General features: G+C 37.4%; 1 protein-coding gene across 24 annotated transcripts in view; it reads left to right on the top strand.

Annotated features, from left to right (window-relative positions):
* Positions 1 to 19,448, top strand: part of PDS5A (PDS5 cohesin associated factor A) — a 98,927-nt gene that overhangs the window by 63,866 nt on the left and 15,613 nt on the right. For 13 of the 24 annotated variants that reach the window (XR_006740091.1, XR_006740090.1, XM_045573271.1 and 10 more), the window contains 8 exons: positions 4,612 to 4,772; positions 7,940 to 8,063; positions 8,899 to 9,057; positions 12,423 to 12,491; positions 14,159 to 14,295; positions 18,269 to 18,392; positions 18,533 to 18,737; positions 19,203 to 19,317. Coding sequence is in view for 15 of the 24 variants with exons in the window: in XM_045573271.1 (XP_045429227.1) it covers positions 4,612 to 4,772; positions 7,940 to 8,063; positions 8,899 to 9,057; positions 12,423 to 12,491; positions 14,159 to 14,295; positions 18,269 to 18,392; positions 18,533 to 18,737; positions 19,203 to 19,317 (1,094 nt within the window). In the remaining 9 variants the exon portion in view is untranslated. Of the gene's footprint in view, positions 1 to 4,611; positions 4,773 to 7,939; positions 8,064 to 8,898; positions 9,058 to 12,422; positions 12,492 to 13,173; positions 14,014 to 14,120; positions 14,296 to 18,268; positions 18,393 to 18,532; positions 18,738 to 19,202; positions 19,318 to 19,448 lie in introns of those variants that run through there. The other 11 variants (XR_006740094.1, XR_006740093.1, XR_004984340.2 and 8 more) reach the window with 10 other exon arrangements.

Raw genomic sequence — 19,448 nt, forward strand, 5'->3', positions numbered from 1 at the left:
ACCCTCTCCAATCCCGGATCCTTTAGGGGATGTTTCACTGCCAGACATCCCTCTCACAATCCTGGACCGCTGGCCCCTAATCATTCACCTACCTGCCTGGTTGCCCTTAACTATCCCTCGCTACTGGTAACTATCCCTCGCTACTGGCCTGGTTGCCTCTCACTGCCCTACTCCCCTCACTGACCTGGTCACTTCTTACTGCTATCCGCCCCCCCCCGCTGTCCTGGTCGCTCCCAGCTGCCCCCCACCCCCTGCTGGCCTGTTAGCCCCCAACAGCTACCCCCTCTTACCCCTCCCCCCATCAGCCTGGTTGCCCTACATGGGCCCCCCCACCCACCACCAGCCTGGCCACCCCATGCAGCCTGCTGTTCAGTTGTTTGGTCATCTCTCACTAACCCCCCTGCCAGCCTGGTCACCCATGAAGTCTGCTTGTTAAGTCATTTGGTCATCCTTCACTAAACCCTCTGTCAGCCTGGTCGTAGGCAGCCATTTTGTAAGCGTTAATTTGCATATTACCTATTTATTATATAAGACTAGAGGCTCAGTGTACAAAATTTGTGTTGGGGGGGGGGTGGTGGTCCTCAGCCCAGCCTGTACCCTCTCCAATCTCAAGATCCTTTCACAATCTGGGACTGCTGGCTCCTAACCACTTGCCTGTCAGCCTGCCTGATTACCCATAACCCACTTCTGCCTGCCAGCATGATAGTCCCCAATTGCCCCTCCCCTGCCAGCTCAATTATCCCCAACTTCCTTCGACTGAGGAGACTAGGGACTCCAGCTGTATGAGGCGGGCCTGAGGGAACTTGGCCACCGCCATCTTGTAAGAGTGTGGCAGTCAACTAGCATATTCCTCTTTATTGGCTGTGGGTGCCACCATCTTGCAAGGGTGTGGTGGTCAATTAGCATATTCCCTCTTTGTTAGATAGGATTATTTTTTACATTTATAATAATGTAATTGTTTTACATTTTAAAATAACATTTTTGAGCTCTAGCCTCAGTGGTTAGAGCATTGGTCTGTGGACTGAAGGGCCATGGTTTCAATTCTAGTCAAGGGCCATACCTCGGTTGCAGGATCAATCCCTGGCCCTGGTTAGGGTGCATGCAGGAGGCAACCCATCAATGGATCATTTGCATGTCTACTGTGCTTATAACAGTACTAGTATATGTTAAATGATCTAGTACCTTTTAAAGAACCTGCATCTGGAGTAGATTTGCTCATGGGAATATTATATGACAACATATGTCTTATCAGGGAATTTTTAAACAATCGGTAATTATAATAGATGCCAAAATCTTCAGAGAATCGAGCCAATTAGTAAGGTCAGGCAAGACTTAGTAGAAAAAATATGACTTAATCTAGAAAAAAACATCATCATCAAAGAGAATAATTTTTGGCATATTTTAGAGATCATTAGGACTCTAGCCTGACTAGAGAAAAGGATTGCTTTGGGGTGTAATGGGAGACAAGGTTGGTTCTAGATTTTGGAGTGCCATTGATGCAGAAAAATATTATCAGGGCTTTTTTCTTCCTTGGTTTTGTTTTTCTTCTTCTTTTTATTTTATTTTAATTTTTATTGATTTTGTACAGAGAGGAAGGGAGAGAGATGTCATCGATCAGCCGCCTCCTGCACACCCCCCACTGGGGATATGCCCGCAACCAAGGTACATGCCCTTGACCGGAATCGAACCTGGGTTCTCCCAGTCCCCAAGCCGACACTGTATCCATTGAGCCAAACCGGTTTCGGCTCTTCTTTTTAAAAAAAAAATATATTTATTGATTTCAGAGAGGAAGGTAGAGGGAAAGAGAGATAGAAACTTCAGTGATGAGAGAGAACCATCATTGATCAGCCTCCTGCATGCCCCACACTGGATATTGAGCCCACAATTTGGGCATGTGCCCTGCCTGGGAATTGAACCATGACTTCCTGGTTCATAGGTTGATGATGATCAACCACTAAGACACACCGGTTGGGCTTATTGGGACTTTTAACCTTGCTTTTAATATGATATCAACATTTGATAGAGCTTTTATTGGATGGAGTAAAGAGAAGAAATTGAAGTCAATGAAACATTTAGACCACTACAACATGTAACCTAAGGGAAAAGATACAAATCAGTGCAATTGATGGACATTAGGAAAGAGGGCTGTGCCTTAGCCAGTTTGGCTCAGTGGACCAAAAGGTCCCAGGTTCATTTATGGTAGAGCATGTACCTTGGTTGCAGGCTTCTCCCTGGCCCAGGCCCTGTTGGGGTTTGTGCAGGAGGCAACCAATTGATGTGTTTCTCTCACATTGATGTTTCTTTTTCCCTCTCTCCTTCCTCTCTCCCTAAAAATCAATGGAAAAAGATCCTTGGGTGAAAATTAAAAAAGAAAGAAGGTTGTATTGGAATGGTCTTAAATATTATATCATGGAAAGAATTGACATGCTGCTTCATGAGAAATGTTTTAATTATACTTTTTATAATAGGGATATATTTTTTAAATAGTTTTAAGAGTAAAATCATCTATAAAATAGATGTGTGTTTTTTTTTTTAATTGATTTTTTTTATAGAGAGAGGGGAAAGGAGAGAACATCATGATGAGAGCAAAACATTGCTCAGCTGCCTCCTATGCCCACAACTTGGGCATGTGCCTTGACCAGGAATCAAACCAACCTTTCGGTACATGGGAGGATGCCCAAAGATAACATCCAAATTAAGGGGAGAAGAGACAAACCAAAGACATTAGAACATAGATTGTTTGATTTGATTTTTTTTTTTTTCTTTTTTTTTTTTAATTAAATATATTTTATTGATTTTTTAAGAGAGGAGGAGAGAGAGACAGAAAGTTAGAAACATCGATGAGAGAAAATCATCGATCAGCTGCCTCCTGCACACCCCATATTGGGGATGTGCCCGCAATCAATGTATATGCCCTTGACCGGAATCGAACCCAGGACCCTCCAGTCCGCAGGCGGACGCTCTATCCACTGAGCCAAACCGGTGTTGGCTGATTTGATTTTTCAAATTTGATTCTCCATTTTTCTATGAGTTATTAAAAGCTCATAACTAAATATTATCACTGTAAATCACATCAAATAGACAATCTCTCCACTTTATTGCCCATTAAATAAATGATTATTGTATAACTTACTAAAGACTATATACTCCATTCCCCCATCTCCCTGCCTCTCAACTTTAACACTTATCCTATCCAATAAAAGAGTAATATGCAAATTGACTGTTATTCCAACTAACAGGATGGCCGCCACCAGATGGCTGGTAGAGGAGGGCAGTTGGGAGAGGCCAGGCCTGCAAGGGAGGTCATTTGGGGGCAACCAGGCCTGCAGGGGAGAGCAGTTAGGGCAATTGTACTGGCAGGGGAGCAGTTAGGCATCAGTCAGGCTGGCAGGGGCATGGATAGGTGGTGATCAGGCTGGCATGAAGAAGTGGTAAGGGGCAATCAGGCAGGCAGGCAGGCTAGCAGTTGGGATCCAGTAGTTCTGGATTGTGAGAGGGATGTCTCAGATAGGAGAGGGTGAAGGTTGGGCTGAGGCACATACACACTACGTGCACAAATTTCATACACTGGGCCTCTAGTTTCCAATATTATACTAACTAAATTGTTTCCATAACATGTAACTTTGTAGACATGTCTAACTTGCTGTCAAGTCCTTAAGGATAGGCTGGAAGTTAGGTATTAATAAATAGGGAAAAATTATATGTTTGTAGTCATGATTAAAAGTTATTAATAATCACCTTAGCTAGTTAGGCTCTGTGGATGATCAATAATGGCTTGTTTATAGTTGTGATGAGTGAACTTTTTGTGATGGATTTCACTTAAAATATTTGCTCAGTGGATAGAGCGTCGGCCTGCTGACTGAAGGATCCCTAGGTTCGGTTCCAGTCAAGGGGATGTACCTTGATTGTGGGCCCATTCCCAGTAGGGGGTGTGCAAGAGGCAGCTGATTGATGTTTCTCTTTCATTGATGTTTCTAACTCTCTCTTCCTCTCTGTAAAAAATCAATAAAATATATTTTTTTAAAATAAAAAAATAAAAAATATTTTCTTATAGAGTATCTTTTGCCATGAAATAAAGCTCTTGGTGCCCTAACTGGTTTAGGCTCAGTGGATAGAGCATTGGCCTGCAGACTCAAAGGTCCCAGGTTCAATTCTGGTCAAGGGCATGTATCTTGGTTGAGGGCACGTACCCAGTAGGGTGTGTGCAGGAGGCAACTGATTGATGTTTTTAACTCTCTATCCCTCTCTCTTCCTCTCTGTAAGAAGTCAATAAAATATATTTTGAATAAAAAAGCTCTTGATTAACATTTTGTTCACATCATAACATCATACCCTATGAAAGAGGAGCCACATTTCCTACATTCCCAGTATCAGAATAGACTCTAAGATAAGAAGAAAATAGGGCAAGGGCCAGATATCAGCTGTCTTAAGGAATCTACTTTGCAATATTTCTGTCAGTGTCTTATAAGCCATGCCTACCTACTAGATATAAATCCTAATTCTGTGTAGCCAGCTTGTGCAGCCCATAATATTAAATTATATTTATAGTTATCTTCTTTTAATGGATTAAAATCATTGTCTATACTTCTAAAGCTATATCTGTTCCTCCAGGTTCTGTCTTTCACACATCCTACCTCGTTCCACTCTGCAGAGACATATGAGTCCCTGTTACAGTGCCTCCGAATGGAAGATGACAAAGTAGCCGAAGCTGCTATACAAATATTTAGAAATACAGGCCACAAAATAGAAACAGACCTACCCCAGATACGATCGTGAGTATATTTTTTCTCCTAGTAAACACAAGAAGCTTCTAAGTGTGGGAGCCATAGGATCTTTGTTTTCCTTTCACATAAGAAGACAGGTGGGAGGAAAGACAACTTGTATTTAGAAGCTATTTCTCTGTGTTCTTTGTTTTATCTTTTCTCTGACTCATTTCTCCCCTACCATTAAGATATAGGTAGAGGAAGAACTGAAACTTAGTTTATAACAATATGATTTTAAAATACTAATATTAATCATCAAGAGTTGTCACAGAATTTAGAACTTGTGGTTAATATATTTTTCTAACCTATGTATGTTCACCTTTTTCTCTCCAACTGGTTATAAATTCAATAGTTACTACCTTCATATCCCATTACAAAATGGGATAATAAAGTAGTGAGCTTAATAAAATATTTCTTAGTTGCATGGTTTTTGACAGCGGTGCTTTTTATTGTTTTGATCTCTCCCTCTGGGTTACCTCCCTTCTCCTCATAAGAATAACATACAGCCCTAGCTGGTTTGGCTCAGTGGATAGAGCATTGGCCTGCGGAATGAGGGGTCCTGGGTTCAATTCTGGCCAAGGGCACATGTCTGGGTTGTGGGCTCAATTCCTAGTGTAGGGTGTGCAGGAGGCAGCTGATCAATGATTCTCTGTCATCATTGATGTTTCTATCTCTCTCTTCCTCTCTGAAATCAATAGAAATATATATTTTAAAAAGAATGACACATTTTGTTTCACTTTGGTATCTTAAAGAGGTTTCTTAGGATCAGAATTGTGCTGAGACTATATTTGGACATAAGATTTGGGAGATAAATTTTGGAAGAATACTATTACTGATAGCTATTGAATCACATGTTAGAGTATATGCAGATAGTTTGGGTTTAGAGCATATGCAGATAGTTTATATCCAGTCAAACAGTTTTCTCCTTACAGAGTAATCAGAACAAGAAGCCTCATGACTCCTAAAGTTTTTATTAAATTTGTGAGCTTATGGTTAAATTTGAGAAATAATTAAATTTTCATTGTACATTTTCTTTATTGTCAGTGCTATACTGGTGCTAATAGGAAAGAACTACCACAGTCAATCACTGCTCTTAAGAAGGAGTTTATAGTTTGGAGATAATACTCTTTATGAAGAAAATAGAGCAAGGGCCAAATATCAGCTGTAGGATAAAGTTCTCATGTGTTTATGAAAGTAGAAAAATCTCTCTATATATTTTTTAAGATAAAGGATTTAGTTATGAGGGAATTCTGTTCCAAAGGAAGCAGTGGAAAAATCAGGTGTGGGTGGAATAGTTAACTTTGGGCACAGAAATACAACTTTTTTTTTTTTTCTAAAAGACTAATGGGGAAGGAAGGAGAGAATCACTGAAAAGCAGAGAAGCACAACACTGATGCATCAATAACAACCCTGATGCATCATAGAATTATAGCACACTAGGAAGCAACAAGAAAGGTTCAATTTGACTTATGTGCCGAAACCGGTTTGGCTCAGTGGTTACTGTGTCAGCCTGTGGATTGAGGGATCCCAGGTTTGATTCTGGTCAAGGGCATGTACATTGGTTGCGGGCACATCCCCAGTAGGGAGTGTGCAGGAGGCAGCTGGTCGATGTATTTCTTTCATTGATGTTTCTAGCTCTCTATCCCTCTCCCTTCCTCTCTGTGAAAACTCAGTGAAATAAATATATATATATATATATATATTTTTTTTTTTTTTTAAACACACAAAAAAGAATACACTTATTAAAAAAAAAGTTGACTTATGTATTATTTCATGAGGCTAAGAAGAATTAATAATGCATTTAACAACAATTGGAACAACACATCTTCCTTTGCTGTATTATTTACGGGAATTGTTACTCTGGTAAATTATTTTGTGAAGGAAAAGACTTAAGCATTACTCTATCAAAGAGGCTCTTTGGGCATAGAAATCCCTCTTCCAAACTTGCATGGAGAGAAAAATATGGCATATTCAGATCAAATCAGACCTATAGTGACTAGCATATGTTCCCATTTTGTTGTTGAATCTAGCTTTCCATTACCATAAGAGGACCCTTTGTCACCACTGATCTTATAATCTATAAAATAGGATAATTGCATTACATTTAATTATGACAAGGATCTTTTAAATTTTTATTTTTCCTTATAGATTTTTTAGTTAGAAAAATACTTTGTTCTAATTAGAACATTATATTGTAAATGTTCATTGTAAAAACCTGAAACTTTAAAAAATACAAAGAACAAGTCACTTAACATTTTTTATGAAATGTTTTGTCTGTCTGCTTGACGTGTATGTCTATTTTTTATAGGTTGATACAAACATGCTTCTTTATTCCACTTGTTTTCCATATCATCAACATTCAATACTTTAAGACTAATATGTATTTTCACATTGTCCTATAAAAAAGATTTCTTAATTTTGATTTTCATTGTCAATATGGAGGTTAGGGATTTTTGACCCTATACTTTTTGACTCAGTGGACAGAACATAGGCCTGCGGACTTAAGGGTCCCAGGTTCAATTCTGGCCAAAGGCACATGCCTGGGTTGTAGGCTTGATCCCCAGTGTGGGGCGTGTAGGAGGCAGCCAATCAATGATTCTCTCCCATCATTGATGTTTCTATCTTTCTCTACCTCTTCCTTCCTCTCTGATATCAATAAAGAATTTTTTTTTTAAGTATAGGGATTTTAAGAGCAGAAATGCTTATCTTCAAATCCCAACTCTACCATTTCCTAACCCTGTTACCTTAAGAAGCTCAAATAATATTTTTGTGCACTGGTTTTTTTCACCTGTTTATTGACTGTAATAATTAATCCTCTTTGATTTGAAGATTAATCCATATGAAAATACTTAGAATCATAATTTGCATCAAGTACTCAATCATTGTTAGATATTTTTATTACTCTGCTACCAATATATATATGTCTGTGACCTTGCATACTTTCTTTCACTGGTATGATAATTTCAGCTTTTTCATAAAATTTGATCTTTTGCTACTGGTATTCCTTGAATCATACTTGGGAACTGAGAAGGAACTTTAGATCTTTCTATAAATCTGGTAGTTTTTAAGACAGACTTTTCAATCAGTTTATATCCAGATAGTTATAGAAGGTAACCAAAACATCTACTTGTAGTTTATGGGCTTTTGTTTTGAATTTCTGTTTTTATTTTTTACAGGACTTTAATTCCTATTTTACATCAGAAAGCAAAGAGAGGTACTCCACATCAAGCAAAACAGGCTGTTCACTGTATACATGCCATATTCACAAATAAAGAAGTCCAGCTTGCACAGATTTTTGAGGTATATATAATATGTAGGGTATCTTTGTATTGATTTTTATTTTTATAGTCTGTGAAGATAGGTTTTTTGTTTGTTGTGGGTCTTTTTTTTTTGTTTTTGTTTTTTTAGGTGTGTTTTTATCCCACCCTAGAATATTCCATGGGAGCAGAATCTCTGTTTATTCAGCAATATATATTTAAATATATATATTCAGATTATATATTTAAATACTATGTATGGAAGGGTGTTTGTATGTTTGTGATAGGACATTTTACTTAATTGGGTCAGTAATCCATTTAATCCTCAAAAACTATTAAATGACTTTGAACCACTGAGTTAAAAGTACCTGATACCCTTACCTGAAAATTAGTCCTGTTGGCCTTTCTTATATATGATTCTTGGCCTGATTCCATTACTAGAAAGGTATTCCTATTACCATAAAATTGGATATAATATGAACAGAACCCAGTGATGTCTGGTTTTTTATGATTCATAGTCATTTAAAATGTTTCCACAGGATAAAAAATTCACTAACATAACAAAATTATTCTTGTACATGGCTCAAAAATAATGCTGATTTGATGATACAGAAATGTTCTTGTTTTCACTCCTACCTTTAATTGTGCTTTATTTTTTTCTATTATCTATTTTCTGCATTCTTCAGACTTGTTAAATTTTAGTAGGTAAAATAAGAGACAAGTATCTGATATGACTGAAGTTACTTTTGATCATATAATTAGAACAGATTTGTTTGAGCATGATAAATTCAGGAGGAATTAGGAACATTTGCTCTTTCCATAGAATGTCTAGCTGTTTACAAAACAAACCGGTAATTTTGACTGTTTTATTTTTATAGCCACTCAGTAGGAGTCTGAATGCTGATGTACCAGAACAACTTATAACTCCATTAGTTTCATTGGGCCACATTTCTATGTTAGCACCGGATCAATTTGCTTCCCCAATGAAATCTGTAGTAGCAAATTTTATTGTGAAAGACCTGCTAATGAATGACAGGGTAAGTTTCTCATTTAATTAAATTTAGAATCTTGAGATTAAGACTGTTATCTATCTACAACTTTATCACAAAGTAAACATTTCTGCTTCTTTAATTATAGTTCTTTTTAAATTATTGTATGCTTTCCCTCCTTATTTATTTACTTAATTTCCAAATGACATTCTTACTTCTGTTTAACTATTACTAGATATTAACTTTTAAGAAAGAAAAAATAAGCCCTAACTAGTTTGACTCAGCAGATAGAGCATCATTCTGAGGACTGAAGGGTACCAGGTTCGATTCTGGTCAAGGGCACATGCCCATGTTGTAGAACCTACCCCCAGTGGGCAGCGTGCAGGAGGCAGCTGGTCAGTGGTGTTCTCTCATCATTGATGTTTCTTCTGTCTCTCTCTCCCTCCCCCTTCCTCTCTTAAATCAATAAAAAATAATTTATTTTTTTAAAAAGAAAAAATGAGAACATGAGATGAATAAATTATGTAAAAAATATAAATCAAAGGACTATTTGAGTGCCAGAATTTTGTTTTATTAAACATTATTAAAAAGTGAAATTGAATTTAACTAACATTTTGAAATATAATTACATTGCACTTTGGTGCTATATTTATGTATTATATTTTAGTTAATGAATTGTGTGTGAGTGTGTGTGCTCGCACACGCACACACACTAATGTATTAGCTCTCAGTTGGAGTCCAAACACACCTCTGATTAAGAATCTCTACTTTAGTCAGGGGAGGGGGTGTCAATCAGGGAAAAAAGAGACATATGTAAAAGTTTAGACAATAAATGAATAAAATTTTTTAAAAATTTCTACTTTATTAAATGTACCTAAATTTAAAAGTTATTTAATTGATTTTAGAGCTAGAGAAAGAGGGGGAGAGAGAAACATCGATTTGTTGCTCTACTTATTTATATACTTACTGGTTGCTTTTTGTATGTACTCTGACCAAGATCACACCCACAACCTTGGCATATGAGGATAAGACCCTAACCAACTGAGCTAACCGGCCAGGGCTAAAGAGTTAATTTATTTAATAAAGACAAACCAGGCCGGGACCAGTTTGGCTCAGTGGATAGAGCGTCGGCCTGCGGACTGAAAGGTCCCGGGTTCGATTCCGGTCAAGGGCATGTACCTTGGTTGCAGGCACATCTCCGGTGGGGGTTGTGCAAGAGGCAGCTGGTCGATGTTTCTCTCTCATCGACATTTCTAACTCTCTGTCCCTCTCAATTCCTCTCTGTAAAATCAATAAAATGTATTTAAAATTAAAAATAATAATAATAATAATAATAAAATAAAGACAAACCAGTCTTACCTGCTGGGTCATTGTGGGCGCCTTTCAGTTCATGCTGACTTCCACATGGTCCAGTGGTCTTCAAGTCCTCAATTTCTGAGCTTAGGTAGGAAGAGACTTGGCAGTGCACTCTCCTCTTTTCCCTTCCCCCTTGGATGTAATAGACAAGGATGGAAGAGCATGGCTAGTCTCATTTCTATTCCACATTCTTGTGCTGTTTTTTGAACTGTTGCTAGATGTAGCTGGCAACAAATGTGAAATTTAAGGCACCTCTTACAGGCGTCCTCAAACTTTTTAAAGTGGGGGCCAGATCACGGTCCCTCAGAGAACTGGAGGGCCGGACTATATGAACTACTAATTCCTACTGTAACACCTCGGCTGCGCTCACTGCCCAAAAAACCTGGCGGGCCGGATCAGACTCCTCTGCGGGCCGCATGTGGCCCGCGGGCCGTAGTTTGAAGACCCCTGGTAGATGATGACTTAATTGTTAATGGATCCTAATTTAAAATGGCTCTTTTTTGTGTGATAAAATATACATAAAATAAACTTTGCTATTTTTACCATTAAGTGTACAGTTTGCCTATACCATATTCACCCATATTCTTAATATTTTTGTTGGATGTTTTTGTTTTGATCATTTTAAAAGACAAAAGAAGTTTAATCATATATATACCTCCTGTATTCTGGTACATGGGAGATACTCAGGAAAGCCAAGTAACTCTTCCAAAATGGCCTAAACTACCAGCTAAAATATGCACCCACATTGTTGTATGCCATCATACCATTTACTTCCAGAACTTACCACCTCAGATGGAAACTGTATTCACTAACCAATGACTTCCCATTGTCTCAAGCCACTGGTAAACTCTGTTCTACTTGCTGGCTCCATGAATTTGCTTTTTCTACAGACCTCTTCTACAAATATAGTATTTGTTCTTTTGTGTCTGGCTTATTTCAGAGTATAATGCTTTCAAGGTTGTAGTATGAATCAGAACTTCATTTTATGCTAGAATAATCCATTGTGTGTGTAGCCTACATATTGTTTATTCATCTGTTGATAGACACTTGGATTTTTTTTATACCTTTTGATTATTATGAATAATGCTGCTATGAACATTTGAGTCCCTGTTTTCAGATCTTTGGGGTATATACCTAGAAGTGGAATTCCTGAGTCATATAGTCATTCTGTGTGAAACTTTTTGAGGGATCACCAAACTGTTTCCCACAGTAGCTCTATATTCCCACCAGCAATGAGCAAGGATTCCAATTCCAATACATCTTTGCAACACTATTCTTTTCTGAGTGTTTTTTTATAATAGCCATACAAGAAGCATTATCTTGTGGTTTTGATTTAGGTTTCCCTAATGACTAATGATGTTGGGGATTTTTTTAATGTGCTTTTTGGCCATTTAAATATTTTCTTTGGATTTTCAAAGTCCTTTGCCCACCTTTAATTGAGTTGTTGAGTTGTAAGAATTCTTTTTTTTTTTTAATATAATTTTTTTCATTTTTTTATTAAGGTATTATATTGGTTGCTTTTCCTGTAAGAATTCTTTATATAACCTTAATATTAAACCTTTGTCAGATATTTGCTAAATGCAAAATCATAAAGATTTCCCCTATATCTTCCTGAGAGTTTTCTAGTTTTTAAATTAGATCTTTGATCCATTTCAAGTTCATATTTTATATGATACGTGGTAACAGTTCAGCTTTATTCTTTTGCCTGTGGAAATCTAGTGCCATTTGTTGAAGAGACTCTTCTTTCCTTAATAATTGATCTTAGCACCCTTTAAAAAATCTGTTAAACATATATAATATATTTAAGGGTTTTCTGGTTTCTCTATATTATTTCATTGGCCTAAATGCCTATACTTACATCAGTACCAATCACATTATCTTGATTACTATAGATCTCTAGTAAGCTTCAAAATCAAGAAGTTTGAATTCTTCAACTTTGTTCTTTTCTAAACTATTCTTGATGACTTTCCTATAGCACTGCATTGTTCAGCATGAAAAATTTAATGAGCAGAACTTTAAAAAATTTTTTTAAATTAAATTTATTCAATTGACTATAGTCAACAGGTGAGAAGAATGGAAAATTATGGTCTCCAGATGAAGAGGTTTCCCCAGAAGTACTAGCAAAGGTAAATTTGTGTAGGTCTTGATAACTTTTATGTTGAAAAATAAACATTCATAGATAACCTTTTTTTAACCTAATAGTTAAGAATCAGTTTTAAATGAGTTGCTTTATTTTTAAATCAAAAGTTGTGTGTTTCTAAAAGGAACCAGTTTTCACTGAGTTATTTATATATAGAGTAGAGGCCCAGTGCACAAAATTGGTGCAGAGGGGGGAGGGTTCCCTCAGCTCAGCCTGCACCCTCTCACAGTCTTGTACCACTGGCTCCTAATCACTCACCTGCCTGTATGCCTGATCACCCCTAACTGCCCTCCTCCCTTCCCCCTCCCCCTGCCAGCCTGATCACCCCTAACCACCTCTGCCTGCTGGCCTTATTTCCCCTCACTGCCCCCCTGCCAGCCTGATCACCCCTAACAGCTTTTGCCTGATGGCCCCCAACAATCCACCTTCCCATCCCCTCCCTTCCCCCCCCCCCCCAGCCTGGTGCCACTTCAAGTCTTTTGGTTGCCCCTCACTAACAACCTTGCAGGCCTGGTCGCCCCACACAGCCTGCTGCTCAGTTGTTTGCTCGTTCCTCACTAACCCCCCTGCCAGCCTGGTCACCCCACGAAGCCTGGTCAGTTATCATTTGGTTGCAATGGTAGCTTAGGCTTTTATATAGATAGATGATATATCTGCATCTTATGTAGACCTTTCTGCCAGCTAAAACATTTTCAGAGAGGCTGTTTTTACTCAAGTGATTGTTTGCAGAATGTTGAAGCCCAAAATCTAGATCTCACATCTAGCCTCACCATCACTATCTTACCTACTATAAGCATATTAATATTAACTTGGCAAAAAACAGATGGCTGTCATCAAATTGGTAACTTTCAGTAGATGTAAATTGTAGCTCATAAAACTAATTTTTAAAGTGGTAGTGTTGGGATTTAAAATAAGACTTCTTCATTATCACTTTCCTTGATAATCGGATTCACCTTGTGTAACTTCAGAGACATTATACAATATATTCCATCAGTTCCTTTTTCCAGGTTGTCAATAAATATATTAAATAACACCTATATCCTTTAGCTAGTGCTTTCACATATGTTGGTAGCAATCTTTTGAGTATAAGCTTCCAAGTAATTATGATCACAAATGGAATCTCCTAGTGTTGCTTGGTGTTTTGTTTTTTTAACAGAATGTTAAATGAGATTGAATTAGACTTGATGGTTTCATCAAAATAGTTTTTCAGTACTACAAAGAATATTAGTCTGAATAGTAATAGTTATTTTTAATCACTATAATTGGCATAGTTTCAATAGTTAGTTTAAACAAAATATTTTTCACATACTTTAAAAACACTGGCAAGTGTTCGGGTATGAAAGGCCTGAGTTCAGGAGCCACACCTTGGTCAAGTTATCCGTCATAATAATGTCTCAGTTGTCTTACGGTGGAGATAATACTTCCCTCATAGAATTGCTTGGAGATTAAATAAGTTAATACATTTACAACCCTAGGAAAAGTGCCTGGTGGCAGATTAAATGGAATAATTATTAGTCCTTATTGTTATTATTCTGTAGACTTATTTAATAAAGCATATCTGCTGACAATTAAGCTCATTTATCTAATTTAAATTTCCATTTAATTGGAATTTTAGGTTGCTTTCTTTTTTTTTAGCATGTTAATATTTTATAGGTACAGGCAATTAAACTTCTGGTAAGGTGGCTGTTGGGGATGAAAAACAACCAGTCTAAATCTGCCAATTCAACTCTTCGGTTATTATCAGCGATGTTGGTTAGTGAGGGTGACCTGACAGAGCAGAAGAGGATCAGGTGAGATTTTTCTTTGTTTTTAATTTTTTTTTTTAGCCCAAAATGTTGGTAGAACTTACGTAGGAATTATTTACCTAATGAATATTGAATGTTGTAATTGCACCATGTTCTTTGGAATCAATTTTTGTGTACTCACTTGGGTTTTACATCTCAATAGTGATGTTATATTTTTCTTTACTCCTAAAGACTAAACTCTTCCCAATAAATATTTAGTCATTATCACTTTAGAAATGTTACAATTAGCATCAGCATTTGTTTCAACTACTCAATTTATTTGTTGAATACTACTCTTTGCAAAACACTATGAAAAACATTGCAGCAAAAACAGGTAAGATTCAGTTCTTTCCTTCGAGGACCTTACTTTGTATGGTATAGTGAGATAAAAGCAGAGTGACTTGGTAAAACAAAAGGAATAGAAATCTCAGTGTAGGTTTCAGAAAGAGCTGCAGCCTCCTAGCGGACTGCAGAAGACTGCAGGATCTTCCAAATGCAAAACGAGTGCTCTCATTCTACACAGTTCGCTCTTCACATCTGTGAGATTACCGTCTCTACTTTCCGTTCTTCCTGAGGTGAAAGTAAAACCCAAAGTTTTCATGATCCGAGCTTATTTCAAATTCTTCATGTACTAGATTTCAAAACACTAACAGAAATAACTAAAGAATCCTACTTGTGATGCATCCTACTTTAAAACTGGTGTTAGAGGACAGGTTTTATTCATTTATGCAGACAGTATTTATTGAGCACTCTCATATCAGGCACTGCTATACTTTTAAACATACAAAAATCTCTCCCTCCGAGGAATATGCACTCTGGTGGAAGAGATAGGAAATGAGCGATTACAGTAGAGATGCTGAATGTTTTGATAAACTGAAGAAAACCATGAAAAATTATATTTATCATAGAACAAGCCAAGGGAAGCTTTGTATGAACAGAATGAAGATTAGAGCTGAGTTAGGAATAATGAGAAGTTTCGTATTTAGGGAAACTATGTACAGTGCATAGCAAAGGCTTAATAAAAGGAGTTTTTACAAATCAATGATAAATAGGCAGAGTCCCCAGAAGACTATGTACCAGTTTACCGTTAAAAATGTTTAACATTCCCTAGCCGATTTGGCTCAGTGGATAGTGCATCAGCCTGTAGCCTGGAGGGGTCCAGGTTCAATTCTGGTCAAGGGCACGTGCCTGGGTTGCGGGCTTGATCCCCAATAGAGATGGTGCATAAGGCAACCAATCAATGATTCTTTCTCATCATTAATATTTCTTTCTCTCCCTCTCCCTTCCTCTCTGAAATCATTAAAAAAATAATTTTTAAATGGTTAACGTCACTAAATACAATTTAAACTTAAGTGATACATCTTGCCTGTTAGATCAGTAAAGGTACATATTCTATATATTTATTTTAATTTTATTGATTTCAGAGGGGGAGAGAGAGATAGAAACATTAATATGAGAATCATTGATCATCTGCCTCCTGCATTCCTCCCACTGGAGATCAAGCCTGCAACCCTGGCTGTGCCCTAACCCAAATCAAACCGTGACCCGTACTCTAACGCTCAACCACAGCCATGCCAGCTGGGCAAAATCTGTATACATATACTTACACACACACTTTTTTTTTTAAGGAGGAGTACCGTGGGATCAGGGAAATGAATTCCCTCATTATTCCAGTAAATATATATATTGGCATATTGGCACAGTCTTATCAGGACAGTTTGGCATTTTTTGTCTAGATCCTTAAAAATGTTATCCTTTGACTCTATTTTTACGCTCATGAGATAAAAGAATTATGCTCTTTACAGCATTTTTTGTCCCTCATTGTTACAAATGCTCACTTTATTTTGTTTTAAATATATCTTTATTGATTTCAGCAAGGAAGGGAGAGGGAGAGGGAGAGAAACATCAATAATCAGAGAGAATCACTGATCGGTTGCCTCCTGCACACTCCCTACTGGGGATCAAGGCCACAAATCGAGCATGTGCCCTTGACTGGAATCGAACCCGGGACCTTCTGGTCTACAGGCCAATGCTCTTATCCACTAAGACAAACTAGCTAGGGTGCCACTTTGACAATCCTGTTACCCAAGAGTGCATGCTTTCTCCTCTTGTATGCTAAACCAGCGGCCACCAACTGGTGGTCTATGAGGTCCAGAAGGTTGTCTAAATAATAATCCCTTGTGGATTCTGACCAGATTTTCACATTTCCTACAGTCTTCAAAACTGTGCTATGTTTTGCATAGAAGTTGAAGTGAGAAGATCGTCCTTTCATCCCATTCAGTGTTACTTTTTACTATTTAGGATCGGGAGTAGGGAACTTTTTTCTACCAAGGGCCACTTAGATATTTATAGCATAATTCACAAGCAATACAAAATTATCTATTTAAAAATTAGCCTGCTATATTTGGTCAAACATTTCATGAACTCACACCTAATAGCTTGGCAGGGCCAGACCAAATTATTTTGCAGGCCTTATACAGCCTGCAGGCCAGACGTTCCCAACCCTGATTAAGGTGATAAAAAGTCCACTGGGTGAGAGTGCATGGACCTCCCAGTTTCCCTTTTAAAACTGATGGTGCAAAAAAAGTCTCCTCAGAGATTGGTACTTGAGATAGACTGGTTCTCATCTTCATAGCCTTTCCTTTAAATTTTGTTGTTACTCCTCACCCGAGGATAATTTTGCCAATGATTTTTTTTTCCCAGAGAGGAAGGGAGAGGGAGAGGGAGAGAGAAAGAGAGAAAGAGAGAGAGAGAGAGAGAGAGAGAGAGAGAGAGAGAGAGAGAGAGAGAGAGAGAAAGAAACATCAATGATGAGAGGATCACTTTGATCGGCTGCCTCCTGCATGCCCCCTACTTGGGATCGAACCTGCAACCCAAGCCCTTGACCGGAATCAAACCTGGGACCCTTCGGTCCGCAGGCCTGGTGCTCTATCCACTGAGCCAAACCATCTAGGGCCTAGTGATTTTTAGAGAAAGTGGAAAGGTACCAAGGAAAGAGAGAGAAACATCAATGTGAGAGAGAAACATCGATCAGTTGCCTCTCACATGCACCTGACAGGCTAGGGATCAAATCTGTAAACCAGGTACGTGTCCTTGACTGGGAATCAAACCCTCAACCCTCCAGTGCTTGGGCCAAAGTTCTAACCTCTGGGCCATGACAGCCAGGGAGGTATCTTTTCCTTTTAGGTATTTGTCTGATACCTCCCCCTTTTTGTTACAAAAATCATTTTCTGATTTCTAGCCTTTCATTTCATCAGACAGTATGCTTAAGCTAGAATTCTATTAAACATATGTATACAAGCATGTGCATTTAAAAATTGTTGAGCATTGACAATATATTTTAGCCGAAACCAATTTGGTTCAGTGGTAGAGCGTCGGTCTGCGGACTAAATGGTCCCAGGTTCGATTCCAGTCAGGATCATGTACATCGGTTGTGGGCACACCCCTGGTAGTGGGTGTGCAGAGGCAGCTGGTCGATGTTTCTCTCTCATCGATGTTTCTAGCTCTATCCCTCTCCCTTCCTCTCTGTAAAAAATCAATAAAATATATTTAAAAAAATAAAAATTTTAAAAAATATATTTTAAATAATAGGTTATCTTAATTTGGTGGTTTTTTTAAATCAAATTTTCTACAATGAACGTGTATTCCTCTTAAAGTGAGAAATATAGTTCCTAATATTCTTCTGAGAGCTGCAGTTAGTGTGGTTGTGCTTGTAATCAGAATTTAGTGACTGTGGTGAAGGATTGAAGCTAAACCATAACTAAAAATGAAGGCATATAAATTTATTATTAGATAGTCACTATGATTTGAGCCTTTTTACCTGTATTGAATTCAAGGATTCAAAGTAGCTTTCCCATATCTGTACATTGTCATTTTAAGTATAAATTGTGCTGACTATCTTAATACTCAAAAAAGGGATCAAAGTATTTTTATGAATGATAATGGTTATAGGAAATGTTTATTTCTTTTTTGTTTATAGTAAATCTGATATGTCTCGCTTGCGATTAGCTGCTGGTAGTGCCATAATGAAGCTTGCTCAGGAACCTTGTTACCATGAAATTATAACCCCAGAACAGTTTCAGCTCTGTGCACTTGTTATTAATGTAAGTAACCTTATTTTTGTCAGTTACTTAGCCTTCAAAGTTAAAAAGTATTTTATGGATATATATAGATCCACTTACAGTATGTATATGTGCACAAAAGAGATTGTATTTAAGTATTTTTTGGTTTTGTGCTGCTGTAGGATGAGTGCTACCAAGTAAGACAGATATTTGCTCAGAAACTGCATAAGGCCCTTGTGAAGTTACTTCTTCCCTTGGAGTATATGGCGATCTTTGCCTTGTGTGCCAAAGACCCTGTGAAGGAGAGAAGAGCACATGCACGACAGTGTTTACTGAAAAATATCAGTATACGCAGGGAGTACATTAAACAGAACCCTATGGCTACTGGTAAGTCACTTTGAAAGTTTCTGGTGTACAAATATATCCTGTTAGTATGTCATTGGGAGAGTATTTTACATATTTCTATTGTAATTTACAATAATACTGCGATTTCTATAGAATGCTCTCTTTGCAATTATGATGTACCTAAAATCTAAAGTTCTAGTTTCTGAACCCTCATGATACTGTTTTCGGAAACTGCATTTTTCTTATGGGACCAGCAGTATGGCTCAGTTAGAACACTTTGCTCAAATGTCAGAGAGTAAAGAATTATTCTAGCTTTGCCAGATACCCTCCATATCATCTAACTTACTCTTTGGTTTTGTAACATTTAAAATAGGAATAAAAGTATTTTAGTATTGGGTTTTACGTTGCCTGTAATGTTGAATAACTGAGAGGGAAAATGAAAACTGAAGTAGAGGGATTTTAGAAAAGCTACCTTTACTGTTGTTAATAATAATGTTTTCACTTTAGAGAAATTATTATCACTGTTGCCTGAATATGTAGTTCCATACATGATTCACCTGCTAGCCCACGATCCAGATTTTACAAGGTCACAAGATGTTGATCAGCTTCGTGATATCAAAGAGTAAGTCACATTGATTTTCACAAATTCTTAAAATTATTTTTACATTTAAAAAAATGCTTAATTTTTTCTTTTACTTTTCCCATTAGAATAAAAACTCTTTTATGTTTTGTTATTTTTGCTGTTTATATTAA

The sequence above is a fragment of the Pipistrellus kuhlii genome, unplaced genomic scaffold (assembly GCF_014108245.1).
Source record: "Pipistrellus kuhlii isolate mPipKuh1 unplaced genomic scaffold, mPipKuh1.p scaffold_m20_p_1, whole genome shotgun sequence".
Lineage (NCBI taxonomy): Eukaryota > Metazoa > Chordata > Mammalia > Chiroptera > Vespertilionidae > Pipistrellus > Pipistrellus kuhlii.